We start from the raw sequence: 21,934 nt of genomic DNA on the forward strand, positions 1-21,934 counted from the left end.
GGCGAGGTTGGGAGGCAGGAGCCAGCTGAGGCTGACCTAAAGTAACCTCTCCCCCAACTCCCGTACCCCTTTGCACAGGGGACTGTGAGGTCGAAGCCCTCCACCAAACTTTTTAAATTATTTTTATCTAGCCCTCAGATTCACTTAGCCCTTTCCTCTTACCAGCACTTTCCTACTTGTCCTCTTGGGGATACACAGCACCAGAGACTTCTGGAGTCAGGAGACGGGCTGGGACTCAGGCTTCCCCACTCTGTGGCCCTACAACCTGGGCTGGATGCTTTACCTCCCTGAGCTTGGGAATAGGCCCAGGCCCCGATCCTACCCCTGCCATACCTATCAGGTGACTTTGAGCAAGTCACGTCCCATCCTCCCTGAACTGGTTTCTCCTTTGTAATATGGGAACAATAGTGGTACCTGATTTATAGGGTTAATGTGCGGGTCAAATGAGAAAATGTGTGTGAAGCAACAGGACAGATCTGGTACATAGTAACTGTTCAATACCTGTGTTTTGTCATCCTTTATCTCTGTGTAACTTATCAGCTCCACCTACAGCTGGGGAAATCGAGGCCTGCTGTGGTGTAATCCACCTAGGCTCCAATATGGAGCAGGCCTGAGGTGGAGGCAGCCAAGGTCCCCTGACCTAGACGGAGGCTTTTCCCATGAGAGGATAATCCTGGTCTGGAATGTGGTTGTCTATCCTCTTTACAGGGCAGAGCTGGCGACTGGCTTATTCATCTTCTACCACAGCCAAGAGAGAAGGGGTCATGGGTGCTGGACGTTCTCTGAAGCCAGGACCCCAGGAGGGTGGGCTTGGAGTGGCTAGGGCTGGCAGCAGATGGGGTTTCCCCTGGCATGGCTCAGCTGCTCCTGAGCTGGCAACTGGGCCTCTGAGTCAGAGTTGCCACACGTCTCTGTTCCTCTCCCCACTGGCAGCCCCAGCCCCAAACTCCTGGAGGCAGGCCAGGGAGACCTGTGGCTCCACAGCAAGGTACCCCTCCCCCAGCAACACACTGAGATGTCCCTTCCCCAGTTCAGAGAGAGCAAGGGATGGCCAAGTGCACACAGTCAGGTATGACAGATCTCGGACTGAAACCTGGTTCCACCTAGGTGACCCCTCCAAATGGCACAGGTGAGAGGGCCAGGAAGCCCCCACCTGGGCCCAGGACCCCTGCACTCAGCCTCCTGCCCCTGGTAGCTCTATGGCCCTTGGCCCCGTGCTGCTGACAGGGTGTCCCAGACCTGGGCTGGCCAGTGGAGCCTATAGCCAATACCAAGCTGGCCATCAGGCACCGCGATACCTGGCTCAAACCAGCCCCACACCACTGAGCTGCTGCAGTCGTGAAGGGCAGGAAGCCTGCCAGTTCTATACCCCTCTACCCAGCCTAGCAAGACTGCCCTGAGAGCCACCGCCAGGCTCCTTTCCTTCCCCTGGCCTAGCCCTGGCTGCACTCCCCCCACACCTTCCTCCATTCCTCTTCCTCTCTCTCCTTCACCCTTTCTCCTCACTTCTTCCAGCCCTCTGTCCCTGTGGGTGCTCAGTCTGCCCGGCTCCTACCTGGGACCGCGCCACTACTCACCAGTTCCTGGCATCTGGGTGTTAGTGGATGTCTGTCACGAGACAAACCTGCCTCAATCTGGCCCACAGGCAGAATGGAAGAGAGAGGGCAGGGAGAGTCCAGCTTAATAGCCAAAGCCAAAGCACATGGTAGGGTGGGGTGGGGGCAGCAGGAGGGGCTCAGGCTCCTTCACATGAGACTGTGAATAGACCTGCCCAACCCAGGGCAAGGCCTGCAAAGCCAGAAGAGCCTTCTCATTTTCCAACTTGGAAAACCAAAGCCCAGTGTCAAGGTCACCCAGCTACTGCTGTGTTTCCCCAAAATTAAGACCTAGCCGGACAATCCGCTCTAATGCGTCTTTTGGAGCAAAAATTAATGTAAGACCGGGTGTTCTGTTCTATTCTATTCTATTCTATTCTATTCTATTCTATTCTATTCTATTCTATTCTATTCTATATTAAAGACCTGGTTTTATATTATAGTAAAATAAAACCGGGTCTTGTGATAATTTTTGCTCCAAGAGACGCATTAGAACTGATGGTCCATCTAGGTCTGATTTGCAGGGAAACATGGTAGCAAGGGGTGGAGGGTGTGTGTGTGTGTGTGTGAACATCCCCATCTTACCAAGGGAAACCAGACTCTGAGCTGAAGCGAGCTGTGTGGGAACTCTAAGGCTGGGGGGAGCCCCATTAGCCCTACTCCACTCCTGCCACCTCCCAGACACAGGGACCCAAACCCGCAAGAGACCACAAAGTCTGTGAGTGAGAAGCACCAGGTTTAATATTAAAATCTTTCCCTTAAAAAAAGTACACAGATAGGAAATTTTGATGGCATACAAAATAGCATTTCTGTTGTATAAATGTGAGTTAATGTGAGTCCTAAAAATAATTGTAAACCTAGGTGATTACATCTTTGGTACCGTAATGAGAACCCACTCCCTCTCCTCAGCCAGGCTCCGGGGGCCCCAGCGCAGGGAGGGGGTGCCCAAGGGGTGACCTTCCCTCCTCCCCTTCCCAGCATACCCCCTGCCAGTGGTCTTGGCCATAGCCCTCACTCCCCTGGCACTTCAGTGCCCACTGGGCTGGGGTGTGGCTGGCAGTGAGGTGAGTGGGCCATGGCAGTGACAAAGCCCTACCCCAGGGGCATTGCCTCAGGAATGGGGCAGCTGGCAGGTGAGAAGGCAATCCTTAGAGGACCCACCTCTTGTACCCCTTTCTCAGGGGTAGCCCTTCCCCATCCAAGGCTTCTTGTGCTTTCCAGGGCCCCCTAGGGGCCCCCCCTGTCCATTAGACTTCGGCCCAGACCTGGACAGCAGGTGCTGGGTGGGGGGCTGCATGAGGTGGTCTGATTTGCTCTCCCTGCCTCTTTGGCCCAGGATAGCTCCAGAGGTCATTGTGGATGCTGAAAGGGGTCCTGTGATCTTACGTCCCTGGGGCAGCTGCTTGGGGCTTTTCAGGACACTGGCTATCACTCCAAGTCAAGGCCTGGGCAGCTGGCCTTTTGGGACTTACCAGGGGCATAGGGAAGGGCCACAGTTCCTGAATGCCTAGAGTGCGATATGTGATCTGGAACCTCCATCCAGCTGACCCTCACGATGGAGGTTTGGGGGATTTGGCTTTATTTCATCTGGGCAAATGTGGAACCCCTGGTATATTCTGGAATGTTAATGCTGGCAGGCACCAGAAGTCAATGAGTCCAACCTGCTCATATTTCAACAGGGAAAACAGGCCCAGAGAAGGCGAGGAGTTCCTGCAAGCTCTCTCAGAGAGTCCAATGCACATAAGGTCCACACACTGGTCCACACGTGTGGGTACTTTGTGCAGTCATGTCAACACACTCATCATAGACTTGGGTCCGTCTGGCCCTGGAGGCTCTGGTGGGTGGAGTAAGACTGGCAGTGATGAGGAAAAAGACCCCAGGACACGTGGGACCAGGAAGACACAGACATGGGCACTTTTTATGGGGAAGTGTGCCCCTAGTGCCTGGGGCAGGGACTACAGGCCAGAATGTCCTGGACTTGGCTTAGCCCCAGCATTAATTAAGCATGGACGGCCCCAGACCAGCTCGGGCCTGGGAAAGTGAAGACTGGCAACAAGGGGAGGTGGCTTCTGGATGAGGCAACACTGTCCAAGGCCAGGCTCCAGCTCAGCCAGGAGCCAGGGATGCCAGGGTCCCTCCCCTTCCCTTTGGGCAGATAAAAGTGGGAGAAGAAAGCTGCAGCTCCTTGAGGGGTAGCTGGTTGAACAGAAAAAAGTTCACTTACCACCTCATGAACCTTGAGAATCTCCCCAGGGATTCCAACCTCCTCACCTGTCAGCCAGGGAGAGAATCCCAGACTATGAGGCACCAAGCCCAACTTTCCCATCTTACATATGGAGAAACTGAGTCCTTTGGGAGAACCCCAGCTCAGAGTCACATGGCCTTCCCAGAGGCAGAGGGTTGGTCATCGCTCCTGCAGTTCTCCTGCCTTCTGGGCTAGCCCCAGGGTTTGGAATGCAACATGCCAGGAGCCAAAGCTTTCCAGAAGGGGACAGCTGACGGGAGCAGCCTGGCTGATGGGAGGCCAGGCCAGGACAGGCCAGGAGGTGCAGGGTGCTGAGAAATCAAGGGGGAGCTTCGGTTCAGGCGGGGCAGGGTGGGGGCCAGCCCCCTACAGGAAGCTGTCCTCCACCTCAGCCCGAGGCCCGGGACAACTTGAATCCTGAGGCCACTCCGGCTCCGGCTCCAGCTCCACCTGGGGCTCAGGCTGGGATTCTGGCTCTGGTTCTTCTTGGGGGTCCAGGGGGCTGTCACAGGAGATGGTGGAGGAGGTGTTGACTTCATTCAGGGTGGAGCTAGAGGGAGAAGGTAAGTGCATGAGAGGCTAGGAGGGAACCATGGTAAAATCACAGCCTTAATCAAGAGCTTTCCATGTGTCTAACCTTGTGCCATGCACCTTACACACCTCAGCTCATTGAATCTTCATAAAGACTATGCCAGGCAGGCACAGTGAGAACCTGCAGCTCAGAGAGGTTATGTGGTTCTGCATTACTCAGTGGGTAGGTATAGGAGCGGGGACGCCACAGCGGAGCCAGTGGCTCCAGCACTTATTCCTCACCCATCAGTGTCTCCCTCTCCTGCACTCCTGAAGGTATGCACTATCTCATTTAATCCTCACAACAACCGCCAAACTGTACTTATCGTTGTTATTTTACAGATGAGGAAACTGTGGTTCAGACAAGGGAAGCAACTTGTCTGAGGGCACAAAACACGGCCAGCTTTCACACCCTAAGCTATTTGAACCCTGAGCTTAATTCCTCTGCACACTCTACATGGAGCCTTGGAATGTTAGCTGCGTAAAAGGGTGGGGAGGGATTTTTTGGGGGGGGCTTTAAAGTCCTGTGTGTGCTCCCAGCACACAGCGAGAGAGAAGGTGTGCCTCACAGCAGAGCCGGCGTTGGAACCTAGATGAGACTCCAGCCACTTCACCACAGGGTGGGTCTTGTTTTGGGGATGGGTGTGGCCTTATGGGGCGTCCTTCTTTCCAGTTAAGGGAGGGTACTCTGCCCGAACATCAAGTCTAGGCAACAGCTAGGCCTTCCACCAAAGCCCTCCCCACACTGTAACTTCACCACCTCCCAAGGCAAAGAAAAGTACCAATCTCCTTCCCAGTCTGAGTTCTGGCCTGAACTCTTGTAGGCACCTCTGCTTCCTATACGCTGGCCGGCTCCCTGGGGCCCTGCGGGCATGGTGCTGAAGGACAGACCACAGGCCTGGGGCTGGCAATGACCCAGAGCAACCCGTGGGGTGCTGGGGGTGCTAATTAGGTTTTCTTCCTCTTCTTGGTGCTAGGAGAGGACCTAGAGAGGGGAGAGAGCAGATGGCCTGTGGGGGCTCCTTTGAAGGAAATAGCTACATTGCAGATTAAGTCTCAGCACATTCTCTCTCTCATCAGCCTGCCCTTTCCACCTGAGGGCATCAAAGGTCAAATGAGTTCCGTTCTCCTATTCAGTGGCAGGAAGAAGTGCTCGCCCTAGGTAACTTCTAAGGAAAGCCTGATGCCATGGAGCTGCACACACACTCTATTAACTATTGCATGTCCTGGACCACAGGGGCTACCTGGCAAGGCTGGGGGAACCCTCCAGTGGGCCCTCATCAGCGACCTCAGGTTTGGGATCGGGCAGGGGGATGATATAGTCGTTGTCACCCTCGTTGGGCTGCACCGCTGTGTAGAGAACCAAGCTGGTGTCCAGGGGGGATCGGAGGCCGTGGAAGCCAGGCAAGCGGGCTTGGGACCGAAGGACGGCTGGGTGGTCACTCCTCAGAAACTCCTCATCCACTTGCTGGTACTTCTGCTCCAAAGGGCAGGGAGAACCCGAGAAACAGGGAAGGTCAGATCAGAAAAGCTGTTAGGGATCGTCCAACAGTTAGCTTCTGAGCCCGACCCTCGTATCGTGGCAACGGGTGCTCAGAGAGGAAGGACAATGGCCCAAAGCCACACAGCTGAGCTGCCCTCCCACCTGGCATCTCACAAGACATGGTGAGCTTACGGCCACCCAGGGAAGGGGCAGTCAGTGGACTAGCACCCAAGACCTTAACACTTGCCCCCTTCGGACTAGAAAGGTACAGGCTCTCATCCTGCCTCAACCTTCTTCAGTGGGACCTCAGTTTCCCTAACTACTGAATGGTGACAACTCTAGTCCAACTCACTACTGGTCCCTGAGCCATAACCAGACCTGGGGTGGGAGTGGGGTTAGGAATTGGCCTAGGGAAAGGGCTGTGTCTGTGCCAAAGGAGACGGACCTCCCCCTGCCTCTAGTTCCCACTGTGGGCAGGGAGGGCTTTCAGGCCCTGCTGGCTTCACCTGCCTTGCCTGAGCCTGACTGGGGCCCAAGTGATCAGGTCCTTAGTGGTCATCTCACCTGGGGAAGTTCAAACTTCTAAAGAGACCCAAGATTTGGTGCGGGTGCAAAAATATGAGGAGAGGTGCAGGATGAAAGGGACTGTAGGCTCCCTTCCCCCCATTAAAGCAATCATCTTCCACGTGGGATTTTATTTCAAAACTCTGTGCTACTAAAATAGACTACACTCATAGCTCCAGCCTCTCCCTTCTTTACTAGCACCAGCAGGGAAACTGAGATCCAGAGAGGGTAACGGGTGGTCCCCCAAATACTAGCATGTCACACAGAGCCTTGTACCCAGTGTCTGACTTCTGGACCAGAACTCTCCATTTCCCACCAACATACCTTTTTGTAACCCTCGCCCAGCAGTCTCTCGAGAAGCAGCACCAGCTGGGAGAAGGGGGGCCGAATCTCAAACTTCTCTTCCCAACACTTCTGCATGATCTCATAGCTGGAGAGAGGTACAGAGGGGTCAGGTACAAGGGGTGGGGGGCTGCCACTCCAGAACAAAGTGAGCAATGAAAGGACTTGGGGAGGGAAGGCAGACAGGTGTCGTTTTCCCATGATCTCGTCTGGATATTCCCTTGGGAAGCCCTCCCTTTGCCCCCAGTTCAGTGGTTCCCTGGGTCTGACCACAGTTTGGTTTGGTAAGCACATGACCCAGGTCTGGCAGGTAGGAATTTTAATTCCCTCAGCTCAGTGCCTGGTTCTGGATGGGCATGTGACCCCAGCTGAAACCATGACAGTCAGCTCCAGGCCTTTTGCTGGCACTATAGTGAAAGCAGTTAGGAAGTAGCCATTGAGTAGTGCCAGCCTGAATATGAGGCTGGCATAAAGGAAAGCAGAGCCCGGGGGTGGAAGGAGAGATGGCTGATGACACCCTCCATATACTTAGATCCAGCTATACCTAGAGTTTTCTAGCTCTCTGCACTAATAAATCCATTTTTGGCTTAGGCTGGTAAAGTTGGACATCTATTGTGCCACTCACATCTCGTCGGAGGCGTGGGCAGGCTGGGCCATGCGGTAACCCCGCTTGATGGCATTGTAGAACTGCTCGTTCATGGGCAGCTCTGGGTAAGGGGTGCCACCTGTCCGGGAGCAAAAACAAGAGAAGAGATACGCAGGCTTAGGGGTGTTGAAAAAGTGGTAGGAACCCTCTTCTATGGAAACAGGGAGAGACACACCAGCCCTGACATGGGTGAGGAGGCAGTGGCCTTGGAATTGGAAAATGTGGGCTCTTTCAGGGCTCTGAACAGATTGTTACCCTCCCCAGAATCAAATTTCCAGAGCTTACCAGAGCCAGGCAGGCTTTTTGATGTCACTGTCCATACCCCTTGATACTCAGATGGAGAGGTAGAGACCCAGAGAGGGCAAGAGACTTGCCAAGGTCACACAGCAGTGGAAAAGCAGCAGAGCTGTGACTTGAACCAGAGCCCCAACCCCAGAGTGTGTTCATGACCCCACCGGGCTGGAAATATGCATGGTCAGGGTGGAGGCCATGCCATGCCGCTGAGGGCTGTGGGAAGCAGGAAGCTTTACCCAGGGTGAAGATCTCCCAGAGTAGGATCCCGAAGGACCAAACATCACTCAGGGTGGTGTAGAGGCTGTTAAAGATGCTCTCGGGGGCCATCCACTTCAGAGGCAGGAAGGTCTGCGAGAGGGCAGGATGTCCTGAGTGCAAGGAGAGGCTGAGCCCCGCTCTGCACCTGGGTGGGGGAAGAGGCCTCGCGGTTCCCAGCCCCAACTCCTTCTCACCCCCTAGTGCCCAAGGGCCCATCTCTGCTGGCGCATGGTTCCCACGCCCATCACAGTGCTGGCCAGAGGACCAGGAGGCCAAGTTTCTTCTCCCACAAGCTGAGGACATGGTGGCCCCAAGGTCTGAGGTTCTTCACAAAACAGCCTTCCCTTCCTGAGCCCAGGAGAGGTCGCTGGTTGAGTTGGCAGAAGGAATGGGAGCCAGGGACATGCCAGTGTGCCAACCAGCCCTCATCTCTGTGTGGCCTAGCAGCCCGCCAGCTCTGGGGTTCATTGTCCCCATGTAGAGAAGGGGGACATGAGTGGGAGGCAGGATGGTCATATTTGGACCAAATACTGCCTGTCACCCATTCATCTGTCTTAGCTTGTCACCTAGGCTTTTTCCTCTGCCCCCTGCCACTGGGACAACACATTTGGCCTGCTCCCTAGGTCCTATTATAGCGGGTTCCTTGGCCCCTACCACGACCATCAAATCTGAGTTCCCAGCCCACCCCCACCCTCAGCACGTCTGCCCCTTCCCACCCCGTGCACAGCTGCTGGCTCCCTTCCTGTCCCTGCACATGCAGCTAGGCACGCAGAGCCTGTCACTGCAGGTCAGACCCCAAGGAGCCCCGTCCTGATCTCCTACAAGCCGAAGCCATGCTGACCAGGAGGGTCAGCAGCATACGGGGGCGGGGAAGGTACTCACACTGCCCTTGGAGATATAGTTCGAGTCCCGCATGATGTCACGAGCCAGGCCGAAGTCACATATCTTGACCAGCTTTCCCTCACAGATGAGTACATTCCTGGCTGCCAGGTCTCGGTGGACACACTGGGCCGGGAGGGGAGGGGGCAATGGCAGCTGAGGCCTTGGGGGCAATTGTGGGGCAAGGCCCTCCATGTCAAGTGCTTTGGGCAAAATTCATCACTGGAGGGCCACACAGGTGAGAGCGGTCATGTGGTGGGAGGGCCTTTGCTGTCCTCCCCCACCAGACAGGACGCAGCTGCTGCGTGCGGCTGTGTACGTGGAGGACCCTTACTGGCTGGGTGACCCACCTCCCCATGACCTTGATCTGCCTACTGTGACTACACGTACATTCTTGGAGGCCAGGAACTCCATGCCGTTGGCCACCTGGTAGCTGAAGCCCACAAGATCCGTGTAGCTAAGCACTGGGGACTCGTTGATCAAAGTCGCCCGACAGATCCTCTCGGGAGCTAGGGGAGAGCAGAAGGTCACCCACCATCTGTGTTTCCCCAAGGCCCACAGAACCTCTGCTCTTTGGCTCGTGGAGGCTGAATGTCTGAGACGGGGCTACTGATCCTCTAAGTTTCTTCCAAGAGAAAAATAATTTCTGAATATCTAACGTAAACCTCTCCTACTTTACCAGAGCTTTCACTGGCCAGAAAACCTTTCAGCGTTAGCCCTTTGCTCAGCCTGGCCTGTGGGCTTTCCAGGGACACTGCATCAGCCTGGGGCTGCTCTAACCAGACCACTCTTCCCCAAGGCCTACGAGTCCAGGAACCCCACTCCCGCACCCTACTGCTTCCCCTCCCTGTGGGCTGTGTGCACACCTCTGAACCCAGAAACAGGGTTCGTATTGGTGCTCCACCACACAGCAGCTTTGGGCAGGTGGCTGCCCTCAGTTTCTGCATCTATGAAATGGGCACAAGGCCACCTTCTTCCCAAGGTGTGTGAAAGGCTTTGAAAAGAACGCATCACTGCACAGGTGTGAGGGCCATACAGGTGTGAGGACACTGTAGGTACCCACCAGAGGGGACGTAGTTATCGTAAGGAGCCATGTAGTTGGAGGACTCGATGTCTGCATATTTGAGGTCTCCTTTCATGTCCAACATGGGCACATAGTCTACTGACTCGTCCTTGCTCATGTCCATGTAGCCACCGTCACTCTCCCCAGGCAGGGACATGTGGCTGAGGATGAGAGGAGTGTCACAAAAGGAGAGGCCACAGGCTTCCCCTTTTCTTCCCCATCCCACTCCTCTGCTCACCCCTGGGGCTTGCAAGGCCTGTCAGTCACGTATTTCTTCTCTCTCACTCACTCACCCTCCTCCAGTCTGTCACTGCCATGTCAATGACCAACCTGTTGGGCCCTGAGAGGGGCCCTCGGCTGCCAAGATGACATAAGACCCAGGGCGTGCCCTCAGAGAACTCAGGCCCATGGGCAGTTACATCACCCCAGGACAAGGGTTACAAGAAAGGTGTGTACCAAGGCACCTTTCTGTGACCTCTGCAGTACCATCCAGCCATGAGGCCCCACGAGTGCCCGGCCACAACCCAGAGGGGCAATGAATTGCCCTAATGCCTCTGCCTGCAGCCTCAGCTCCCCAGAGAGCTGTGGGACGATATACGCATGTCTCTAAGGGGAGAAAAAAAAATGGAAGGAAAGCGATCAAAATGTTGGGGAGGATAGGGATAAGTTTTACTGTCTCTTAATGCTTTTTTGAAGTTACTCTTGTCTCTGAAATAAATACACATTGCTTTTGTAATCAGCAAAAGAACTAAGATGTTATTTTTGGAAAAGAAGGAGAAAGGAGTTGCATTGACCTCAGGGTACTAGAGAGACTGGTGTGCACAGGGGGTAGTAGCTGCAGTGAGGAATAGAGCATGGAGTCAGGCCTGGAGAGCCCCCAGCGCTCACTGTGGAAGGCGAGGACGATATCAGGACAGAGGGACCTGGTGAAGAGTCAAGGGGTCACGTCTGCAGAGTGCTTAGCACAGGGCCTGGCACACTGCAGATAGTCAGTAGGTGGCAGCCGATCCCGCCATTATTATCACTATTATTGTCATGCACTTCTGTGGGGTGGCCGAACCCAGGGTCTGGGGACTAACTTATGAAACAGCCCTGGTTCCAAAAGCAACTACCCGCCTTGGTGTCAGCTTCCTGTCCTCATGAAGACAGACTGAGCAGGTGTTCCTCAGGGTTCCCCAGAGATTCAGACCCCTGCTCCATGCTGGTACCTGGGCAGGGGGAGCCCGACGGGCAGGGCGTTGCTGTAGAGCTCCGCACTGGGCCGGCGGCCTTTGTTGGAGCAGTGCTGCAGGAAGGTGTGCTTGTTGCGGTGTAGGTAGTCCACCAGGTCACCGTAGCGGCAGTACTCAGTGATGATGTAGATGGGCCCTGTGGGGGGACACACTCAGAGACAGTCCCTGGGGAGGCTTCAGGCTTCCCGGCAGGGCCATGAGGCTAATGACGTGGGAGAAGCAGCTTGGTATGACAGTGAGGAGGCTTTGGCATCAGGCAAACCTGGGTTCTTTTCCTGCCTCTGTGACCATGAGCCTTACTTTCCCCATCTGTTAAATGGGGCTACTAATACTACCCACCTCAAATAGCTGTTATGAGTGTTCATGGGATAATGCCTTTGTCAGCTCAGCTCAGTGCCTGGTACATAGCAAGTACACAGTGTTAGCTGTTATCGATAGGTTTTCAAACTAAAGCTTGCTTTGGAGCCCAGTATGTAAAGTAAATAGAGGCAACTAACTATTTATTTTCAGGTTACTGTTTAAATTCAAATACAGTACATTTACTTAAGGTCAATCAGTGGGAGCTTGAACATATTAATGAAAACAAAAATTGTGAAATGGGTGATCATTGCAGACATAAATTAACCTATGTATGCAATGTACTTCTGTATTTTGTTTTGGTTGCACAATACTGTGGAAAATCCCAAACCTCACAATAAGCAGCTGAAATTGGCAATGACATTTTTGACCTAACTTGCAATTGGAGCTTCAAATAAACACACTTGGCCAGAGAGACTTTATTCTATGATCTCAGTGAAGACAGACCCCAGTTAGCAGGCTGGTGGTTTCCAATGGTGGGGATATAACTGATCTTGGTGTTGCATAAGCTATCATTTATTACAGTCATTAAAATGTGACCTGAGGAGTCCTTTGGCTTTGGCGGCGCTATGATTCTATGAGTTTCTAAAATCCCATAGCTATCTGGCTCTGAAGTGTGCTGGACAGGATGAGCACAGATACTCCAACTGGAGCGTCTTGCTGTCGCTGGACTAAGGAGGGGGTGGGGAGGGGCCAGGCCCTGGCCACTGGCATTTCCCAGAATCCTCTGGGCAAATAGGTTGGTACCTCCTTTGGTGCAGGCCCCCAGCAGGTTGACCACGTTCAGGTGGGGCCCAAGGTGACTCATGATCTTCAGCTCTGACATAAGAGCTTGCTTCTCACTGCTTCGGGCTGTGGCTAAGGGAGAGAGGGGGCCTCAGGCTTGATCCCATCACTGAGGCCCCATGGAGGCCCCACTGGACCCTATTCTGGCTCTTCTGCCCCAGTCTGTGCTGTAAGACCCAGGTGGCGAAGGGTGGTGAGAACCCACATGCAGGGGGAGGGGAAAGAGGATGGGAGGAAGCCGGTAGGGAGAAGGAGGAGAGGGTGAGAGGAGGCTGCCAGAGATGGGGGCAGGGTGAGAATGCCTCACTCCCAAAGCAGAATCAGGAGTGGCACTGGCTGCAGTGTGACTATACTTCTTGTGCTCGGGAAATGTGAATCAGGCCTGGCCGCTCTAGGGGTGCCCGAATGTGTGGGCAGGGGGCAGGGGAGAGGTGGGAGGGGGCTACTCCCATGACTCACATTTCAGCATCTTGACGGCCACTTTCATTGTGGCCTGAGAATGGCTCAGGCCGTGAGCCGTCGCCTCCACCACCTGCCCAAAGGCCCCGGAACCAAGGGTACGTCCTGGGGTAGAGATGATCCCTCACCACCTGGCCCACCAGGAAACTGCATCCCACCCTCTCTGAGGTCAACCTAGACACCCTTCAAGCACCCTGGACTTGAGGGGTCTCCCCCCAAGGAGGCTCCTAAAATCACAGAGCTCCACGGGTTTTCCTGGTGTCTCATCTAAGTCCAACCTGCTTTCTGGCCCATCTTAATCCCTGGAAGCCTTCCTCCGTCCCCAGAGGAGAGCACAGCTCCTCTGCACCCCTCAGCCTCCCAGCTAGACTAAGCCTGACCTTAACTAATAGTTCCTCTCTCGACACAAAGGGGTCCCATCTCACACAGTCATAGGATCATAGGACCTCAATGCTGGACAGTCCCTAGGAATCATCTTGTCCCCATTGTACAGAGGGGTAGACTGAGGGCCAGTGAAGGCAAGATATCGGCCCTAGGTTTCAAAGCTAGTCAGGGCAAGTCTGAGGCCAGACCTCAGACAGTCTTCCCATCGCCTCAAGTCCCCACACTGTCACATGAGGCTTCCTTGAACTGACCAAGCACAAGCTGGTCCCGCGGCAGCTCCCAGGTAGAGTCATAGGGCAGCTGCATAGGGTCCACATAGATGTACTCATGGCCATCGGAGCTCACAGATTCAATCACCTTCCATCGGATCTCATAGCGGGGCTTCTGCAGGACCGAGACCAGGGATGGGTTGTTAGAGGGGGTCTAGACCTTGAGGCAGGAGATTCAGAGGCCCAGAGAGGGGCAGGGGCATAGCTTAAGTCACACAGCAAGTTATCGATAAAGCCAAGGCCTTCATGAGCTCAGTGGCAACAGATGCCAAGGGGCCCCAGATAGGGTGTGGCTGAGGAGCAGGTGACAACCGAGGGTCCAGCTCATCAGAACCTCCTCACCAGCTTCTTCCAGAGCCTCAGCTGTTCCTCAGATGGAAGTAGAGGAGCAAGCAGCCCCGGAAAGTGACACAAGGCAGGGGCACTCTGCCTGATGTGTACAGCTCCTCCCCATGCTGGGTCAGTCACAGCAGAAATCTCCAAAAGATGTAACTTTAGGATGTTGAAACCATAGGATGGAGGAATCACAGGATTGGAATCTTAGAAAGATAGACTGTAGGGTACTGCAATCCTAAGGCAGGAATCTTAAAATGTTGGAAGCACAGAATGATGAAATCTCAGAAAAGAACATGGAAATGATAGAGTAACAGGATTAGAATGCAGCTCAGTAGAATCCTGGAGTCTCTGTGGCTGAAAGTTGGAAGAATCCATAGGTCCCATGCCCTGTGGCTGGGATGGGGAGGAATGATGTCTGCACGGGATCTGGACGGGGGACAGCAGACTCGGGGAACCCCGATGGCCTAGACCAGGTCCTTGTTGGTCCAGGCTTCTGGGGATGCAGGAAGCTCAAACAGCCTGTGTCACTCTGTCATTTTACACCTGAGCTACATGCTGGGCCCAGACATGGCCAGATCCAGGATTCAAGGACAGTGGCGGGGGGAGGGGGGGGGTCCACGCAAAACAATGGTGTGCTAGTCTATACCCATTAGGTGCAGGTGGGCTTACCTTCTGCCAGAGCATGATGAGGATGATGAGGGAGATGATTGTGAGGACCACCAAGGCCAGGATGGCCGAGATTATCACCACCTTGAAGGGCAGGGCTGGAGGCAGAGATAAGAGATGGCCATAAGTCCACAGGGCGCTTGGCAGCTGCCCTTCCCTCACCCCACCTCTGGCACCACAAATCCTTCTCTGCCCATCCTGCCAGGAGAAAGAAGTGCAGCCCTCACCCCACCACAGACCCTAGCCTCTCCCATAAATACCCCAGGCCCCTCAGTAACTACCCGCAGCTCAGATCACTATCGGCCTCCATATCCCTACAGCCCTTGCAGGGGTCAGTCCGGTCTGTCTGCCATAGCTCCAGATTGTATGCAAGCTCCCAGCAGCTAGGCTGTGGCTCACCTCTCCTCTCCATGCTTACATACATGCAACTATGCTACTTGGCACACATGCACAGGAATTGTACATGCATTGTTTGCACACTTGTATGGGGATTATGCACCCACGTGTACATGCATACAGTCATACACTCGTGGATTTGCACACGTAGACAGGCCTCATAAATGCTTGCATACATGCTTGCAGACATACACTAGCTTTACGCATGTATCTGGGGATGGTGCATTCTTTGTTACATGGTTAACACATCTACATTTGGAGGGTTGGTACACATGATCAAGGATCAGGCATGCTCATGTGCATGGCTTAGGGCGTACACATAGAGTACGTACACTAGGCATAAAGAGATAATGCTATTTATTCATAGCCAGCCATGGTTTATAGACATATACTGGGGGATGGACACGTGTGCCAACACTGTGTTGTGGAAGTGCATAGGGACATACTCTGGTGGGTTTCACAATGCTCTCCAGTGCACATGCCACGCTGGCTCTGGCCTGCTGTGCACAGGCAGTCACAGGTATGGCAGGCTCGAGGTGGGGGTGGGGGGGCATCAGGGGCCGCTTGAGACTAGAAGACTCACACTGTGGCACCAAGGTGACCTCCTGCACGTCATAACCCAGCAGGTTGCGCAGAGTGCAGCGCACGGACAGGGGCTGATCCACGTGGCGCAGGCGCAGCGTGCTCACCACCTCGAACTCCTGCTCCTCCGCCCAGTACGTCACGTTAGTCTCCAGCCCGTTCTCCTCCTGGGAATTGTTCCCCAACTGCTTGGGCGGCAGTTCGCGAGGACACCTGCAGGAATAGCCAGCCAGGTCAGCTTCCAATCCCTGCCTTCTGCAGGCAGAGGAAACTGAGGCCAAAGCAGGCAGCGCCGCAGGGTTGTGGTGGAAGAGGGCCAGCAGAGTCTTATCTGCTGCTTCCCACCTCCTCCTGGCACTGAGCGGGCTCCTCCTGTGGTCCCTCGACTGACCAACAAGGGGCGCTCCGACACAAGAATTGAGAAACCTGGTTCGCAAAATCCACTCCCCTCGTTTGACTCAGAGTCAAGGTAAGAAAAAGAGGTGATTTAAGCTATGCAGATTATCTCCAAGAACCACATTTTCAAAGATGTGGCTCTAGCCTGAAACAATGTGCCTAGAGGACGAGTCTGGACTAGATGACCTTTAATGGGTCTTTCCAGCCAACTGGGAGTATCCTGGGAGAGCGAGGCCAGGGTTTTGCTCACCTTTTGAGGTCACTGCAGGTAGACCATGTGAGGTGCGGCTGGGGCATGCCCCGACCGCGACAGCGGACTGTCTGCTCCCCATTGGCAGGGTGGCTCTCACTGAGCTCCAGCACACGGACAGGCACTGCATGGAGAAGGCATGGGGCCAGGACGTGGGGAGGTCAGAATAGACGGGGAGAAAGGCCCTCAGGGAGGACCTAGCAAGTCTCCCCTGAGGGGAGGGGAGCTGCAGACTTCAGGTGAACTTTAAATACCAGGAATCACAGTGTGAAAACTGGCGGATTCCCCTTCTGGGTACTTCAAAGGGAAAGCCTCAGTAGGGTGCCAGTCTGTCTTTCACACCTCCCTGAGACTTGCTAATCTGCCCTTTCAACAAAGAGAGAGCAGGCCTCCGGACCAGAGCCCTGGGAAGGCAAGAGCATGGAGCTAGAATCGAATAGCATTGTTTCGTTGTCTCAGAGTGTATTTTGGTGATTGCTTTATATATATGACATGTGACACTGATTTTTCCATCTACAATTGAGAGGTTAAATTCTCTTTCAAAATACATTTATTTTTAGAAAGTCAATTGACAAAACATTAAGTTACTGTTACGTCAGTCCTCTGCTCAAAACCCTGCGATGGCCCTTCCTGTCAGTCACAGTAAAAGCCCACGTCCATACAAGTGTCCATGAGGACCCTCAGAATCTGCCCGCCCCCCACCCCCTGACTGCCTAGTCTCAGTTCTGACCTCATCTCCCATCTCTCTGCTCCAGACACTCAGGCCTTTCGCCGTTGCTCTTGTCTTTGCACTGCCCGGTATGCCCTTTCCCCAAATAGCCACTTGGCTAATACCCTCACCTTCTTCAAGTCTTTACACAACTGTCATCTCAGTGAGGCCAACCCCCAATCACTGCTATTTAAACATGTAACCCTCACTGCCCCCGGAACTCTCAATCCTCCCTACCCAGTTTTTTTTTTTTTCTTCCACAGTACTTGTTCCTTTCTAACCTTCTACATAATGTATTGGGGTGTTTAATCCCTACTGTTGAGTGTTTGTCTTCCCCCATTAGGATGCAAGCTGCACAAACGCAGAGCCTCAAGAGCCTTAAACAGCCTGGCATATTGTAGTTGCTAAGTAAATATCTATTTAATTAGTATAAGTGGTATGTGAGAAGGGAAACTCATGGCATTGGCCCATGAATGCCTGAGGTTTTGGAAACACCAGTCTAGCCCAATGGCGGTATGCACACAGCAGAGGGCTCCCTCTCCTGTCCGTCCTGTAGGTGGGTGGACAGTGCAGGAAGGGAGAGGAGATGGGGGTAGGAGGACAGGGGAAAGAAAGCAGGGGGGAGGACTCCTCACCGTTGATTTGCAGCTGGAAGGAGAGCTGGGCCTCAGCGTCCTCGTGGAAGGCCCGCATTGTGTAGTGACCAGCCTCAGCCACCTTCACCCGCACCAGTGTCAGTTCTGACACGTACCTGGGGAGCAGGCCGGGCCAGGAGACCCAGCTGTCAGAGCTGGAAGAACTCTTCCGGCCCTCCCCACCCTCCTTGTACAGCCGGGACAAGGCCCCGGGAAGGGAAGGGGCTTGCCAAAATCACACAGGTGTCAGTAGCAGAGCCAGGATTCACATCCATGGGATTAGTCTCCTGAATCCCCACCCACAGGCAGCTCCACTGAGCCAAGAGGGAGGGTTCAGAGGGATGGGGGCGGGTTGAAGGGATAGCACCATTTCCCTCCTCCTCCACATCTCTTCTCCTTCAAGAAGGCCTGACACGGCTTTATTCCGCCATAAGGCACCTCAGGTCAGTCTGCTGTTCTCCAGCCTCAGGGCTACCACCCATGTAGAGGTGGCAGTGGCTGGCCTGGCACCCTCTTCCCCAATCATCCCACCTTGTTCTCTGCTGCCTCCTGCTGGCTCCACCAATCACGAGGGCAACTAAGTATCTGGGGGATCGTCTGCGCAGTGTGTTTTCCCTACTGGACAGGAAACTCTAGGAGGCATGGAACTGTGTGTGCTGTTCTCGGCAGCATCGCCAGGGCCTGGCATAGCACCTGGCAGGGTGCCTGGCACATAGTAGGCTCTCAGGAAAGGTGGGCCTAGGTGGGTCCAGTAGCTGAAGGCTGTGGGCTGCCGGGCGGTTGCAGATAATAACTTCAAGAATGGAGTGACAGGCAGCTGCTCACCGAGTCTCGGAGACATTGCGGGTGGACAGGGCGATCTCGCCGGCGCTGGAATCGCCGAGGGTGCGGTTGTCCTTGAACCACAGGACGGTGGGCGGCGGGTAGGCCTCGAACACCACGTGCAGGGTCCGGCTCCGGTGCAGCTCTGCGAATTGTACGGCGTCCAGCTCCTCCAGCACACGTACGTAGCCGCTCTCTGAAAGGGGCAGGCGTCAGGGCGGGGCCATACCCGTCCACCGAGGGGACAGGGCCTCCCAGGGGCGGGGCTTCTGGGGGCGAGGCATCACGTGAATGCCAAAGAAGCCCCGCCTTCGGGGGCAGAGCTTCAAGCTTTCGGAACAACTGAAGCTGGCAGTGAAGTTGGGACTTGGCCTGGAACCGAGCAGAATTTGGGGCTGATACTGGTCTGGGGGCCGGATCTGAGGTTGCACTGGAGTTGTAGTTCTCACTGGACGTGTTCTGGCCCAGGATTGTGGCAGAGATGAGTTGCAGCCTTGTTGAATTTGGGGATGGGGCTGCCTGGGCCTGGGATGGAGGCTAGGGTTAGAAATTGGGTTGGGGCCTGGGTTCTGGCTAGGTGGAAAGTCTAGGTGGTAATTGGGTCAGATTTAGGGTTGACACTGCGTTTTGGTTTGGGTTTATCATGGAAATGGAGCTTTGGTTGGCACTGTGGCTAGGTTAGAGCTGGATTGAAATATGGCTGACAGTATCCCAGGGCTGTGACAGGGTGTGGATCCAGCTCAGAATGAGGATTGGGGCTGAGCCCAAGACACGCACCAACCACAGTGACATTGATGGCCTTTTCATCCCGATGGTCGTAGACACTCTCTGATACATTGCAGATGTAGGTCCCTGAGTCGCCCAGCTCAACACTGGGGATGTGCAGAATGGAGCGTATGTAGGAGGGCGTATCAAAGTCAGTCACTGGCTCCACCAGCCGCCCACTCTGTAGAGACAGGTAGGGGGCAAGCCCACCAAACCAGGAAGGGCCCAAGAAGTCAGGCCGCAGGTCGAGATACACATCCCTGCCTGGCCCTTCCTCCAACCCCTGGCCCAGCGTTACCTCCTTGCGGGGATATGTCCACTCAAAGTTGACCACTTCGTTCCCAGTCACAATGCATGTGATGGTGATATTCTCACCCTGGCGGACTACAGTCTGCACGGCATTCATTGTGATGTTGATGGACGACGCTGGTAGAGAGAGACTGGCTTAGGGCTGCGGAAGTCACCACCAGCTACCAGCGCTTCAACTTGGGGTTAGGGTCAGTGTCCAGAGAGGGAAGGGATGACTGGTGTGGAAGATTCATTTATTCAACAAATATCTATTAAGTAGCTACTCTGTGCCAAGTACTACTCTAGGCACAGGGGCATTAGCAGCAAATACAACAGACGAAATTTCTGTCCTCATGGAGCTGACATTCCAGAAGGGCCGGAAGTCTGGAAGTCAGAGTACTCTCTGTGCATCTAAGTGCAGGGGAAATTTTTTGAGCGTAACTCTGTGCCAGATACCTCCATCTTCTGTTTTATTTAACCTCCACAATAATCCCATGAGGTAGGCACTCATTATTCCCATTTTACAGCAGAAGAAGCAGGCTCAGAGCAATTGTGTGCCTTTTGCAGAGTCACTCAGGCGGGAAGTGGCAGAACTGGGCTTCACACCTAGCTGGCCCCAGAGCCTGCGTCTTTGCCCACCATGGTAGACAGCCCAGCTCTGCCCCTAACTCATCCCGTGACCTTAGGCAAACTCTATCCTCTTTCTGAGCCTCAGTTTTCTCATCTGTAAAATGGGGAGGCAGGACCTGCCTTCCAAGGCTGTAATGATGAGAATCCAGTGAAAAATGGAGTTGCACACTTTGTCAATGGGAAAAGGCTACACCTCTGCAAAGGGCCATACTTGCCTCTGCTGATCACCAGGCCAGAAAGGGGGCTCACCCTGGAGGCTGTAGACATAGTAGGCTTCAGAATCCACTTCCCTGTCCCCAATGGTGGTTTTACAGACATAAGTCTTGTCCTCAAAGGTCCCAGAGAAGCCACGTTGGTGGTCATAGGGGATGGGCAATGGGACATCCACTTTCTTCTCATGCAGTGTCACCACCAGTTGTGGGTCTGTCACTCGGCATGGAATTGTGATCTCGGTTACTTCCGTGAGAAAGATGAACACTTCCTCAGGGAAAACAGGGAGGAAGCCCATGGTGGGATCTGCCAAAGGTGGAGGCAAAGAATGAGAGTCAGGGGGAGCTGGGCTTCGGGCTCTCCCCTGAATTCTGTGTGACCTGGAATAGGCCTCCCCCCCTTTCTGGCCCTCAGTCTTCCCATTACAGAATAATGATGCTCTCAGCGGTCCCGTCTTGCTTTAACGTTTGATGTGGACAGCACCAGGGTAGGAAAGAAGATAAGCCGCACATTGACAGGCAGCTGGTACCTGGAGCTTAGAAAATGGGGAAGAGAATGCAGAGTTCTTGGGAGCCAGGAATGGGGTGGGCTGGCCGGGAGCAGATAGCTATTCAGACCAAGGGGTGGGAATGAACATACTCCTGGACTGAGCCAGGCGGGACTCCATGATTCGTTTGCATGTCTAAGGCTGTATTTCATGATATCACTAAAGCACTCTGAGCTTCCCCAGATGCCTGCCGTTGGGAAGAGGAGTAAGGGAGTGAACACACAGGTCAGGGGCCTTACCTGGCACAAAGATGTACAGCCGTTTTTGCTCACCCTCCTCCAGCCCATGAGAGTCATTGTAGGCACAAAAGTATTCTCCGGTGTCTAGTCCAGTGACATTGGTCAGCGTCAGCATGCTGGAGAAATTGCCATCCTGGGTCTCGGTCATTTCTTGCAGGGGCTGCTTGGACATCCGTTTCCATACCACTGGAGCTGAACCCGAGCAGGTCAGAACAAAGGTGCTGGAGACATTGAGGACAAGCTCTGGCCCTGGGGGTGTGATGACCAGACCACGGGAGACCTGTGGTCCCAGCAACAACAGTAGGGGCAGCAGCAGGACCTGGCCTTTGGGAGAGGAGGCAGCAGACGTTAGGGCACAGAGCTCCACACCTCTCCCCAGAGCCACCCTGAGGGTGGCCATATACACACAGCCCTTGAAGGACACACCTCCCTAATGCAAACACAGAGTGGAACCCGGGGCGCTGAGGCCTGCTTGCTCCGTGCCTGGTCGCCAGGGACTCCTTCTGCCCTTCTGGCCTGCTGAGATCAGTGCCTTTAGACCCCCAGCACTGGAGCCCATTAGCAGTGCAGCATTCGGGCTGTGGGCATGTTCTTACAAAGGCATCAGGAAATCCTCGGGAAGCAATTCCCAGCCTCCAGTTCCTGCATTATTTCCCAGGTCACATTCTGAGCCTCTTCCTGACAGCTGTCCCAGCTACCCAGGTTCCTCCCAAAGCCCAAAGGTAGCCCTGCTTGGGGAGGGTGGGGCAAAGTAGCTGAGAGCGGGGCAGACTGGGACAGGAGAGGTGCTGAAGCCGTCTCCTCAAGGGGGCTCAAGGGGACTGGAGTTGGGGGATTGTCAAGTGATTCCCCTTCCCCTGCTGTCATCCCCTGGGGAAGGAGTCTGTGACCCACGGCCCCCGGACCAGTAGGTGCTCACAGCCAGTCATCCTCAGGTAAGCTGTTGCCTGATCACTCATTGCCAGTGACCATTGATTGCCTAGCAGCTGACCAGCCCCTGGAGAGTCAAGTACTTGTAAGGGCAGGAGTGAGGGAAG

At 54.4% G+C, this 21,934-nt stretch overlaps 1 protein-coding gene across 6 annotated transcripts in view; it reads right to left on the bottom strand.

Annotated features, from left to right (window-relative positions):
• Positions 1 to 2,313: 2,313 nt before the first annotated feature.
• The window catches only part of PDGFRB (platelet derived growth factor receptor beta), a 36,041-nt gene continuing 16,420 nt past the window's right edge, over positions 2,314 to 21,934 (bottom strand). For 5 of the 6 annotated variants that reach the window (XM_081035674.1, XM_081035675.1, XM_081035678.1 and 2 more), the window contains 21 exons: positions 20,898 to 21,221; positions 20,151 to 20,417; positions 19,282 to 19,409; positions 18,996 to 19,164; positions 18,222 to 18,414; positions 17,397 to 17,512; positions 16,053 to 16,176; positions 15,408 to 15,619; positions 14,432 to 14,526; positions 13,409 to 13,541; positions 12,774 to 12,878; positions 12,276 to 12,386; positions 11,148 to 11,307; positions 9,940 to 10,100; positions 9,267 to 9,385; positions 8,880 to 9,002; positions 7,976 to 8,087; positions 7,425 to 7,524; positions 6,782 to 6,887; positions 5,655 to 5,887; positions 2,314 to 4,390 (listed from right to left, as the gene is read on the bottom strand). In XM_081035674.1, coding sequence (XP_080891800.1) covers positions 4,207 to 4,390; positions 5,655 to 5,887; positions 6,782 to 6,887; positions 7,425 to 7,524; positions 7,976 to 8,087; positions 8,880 to 9,002; positions 9,267 to 9,385; positions 9,940 to 10,100; positions 11,148 to 11,307; positions 12,276 to 12,386; positions 12,774 to 12,878; positions 13,409 to 13,541; positions 14,432 to 14,526; positions 15,408 to 15,619; positions 16,053 to 16,176; positions 17,397 to 17,512; positions 18,222 to 18,414; positions 18,996 to 19,164; positions 19,282 to 19,409; positions 20,151 to 20,417; positions 20,898 to 21,221 — 3,275 coding nt within the window. In that variant the 3' untranslated portion in view covers positions 2,314 to 4,206. Of the gene's footprint in view, positions 4,391 to 5,654; positions 5,888 to 6,781; positions 6,888 to 7,424; positions 7,525 to 7,975; positions 8,088 to 8,879; positions 9,003 to 9,266; positions 9,386 to 9,939; positions 10,101 to 11,147; positions 11,308 to 12,275; positions 12,387 to 12,773; positions 12,879 to 13,408; positions 13,542 to 14,431; positions 14,527 to 15,407; positions 15,620 to 16,052; positions 16,177 to 17,396; positions 17,513 to 18,221; positions 18,415 to 18,995; positions 19,165 to 19,281; positions 19,410 to 20,116; positions 20,418 to 20,897; positions 21,222 to 21,934 lie in introns of those variants that run through there. The other variant, XM_081035679.1, reaches the window with a different exon arrangement.

Source organism: Rhinolophus hipposideros (assembly GCF_964194185.1).
Source record: "Rhinolophus hipposideros genome assembly, chromosome: 23".
NCBI classification, from domain to species: Eukaryota; Metazoa; Chordata; class Mammalia; order Chiroptera; family Rhinolophidae; genus Rhinolophus; species Rhinolophus hipposideros.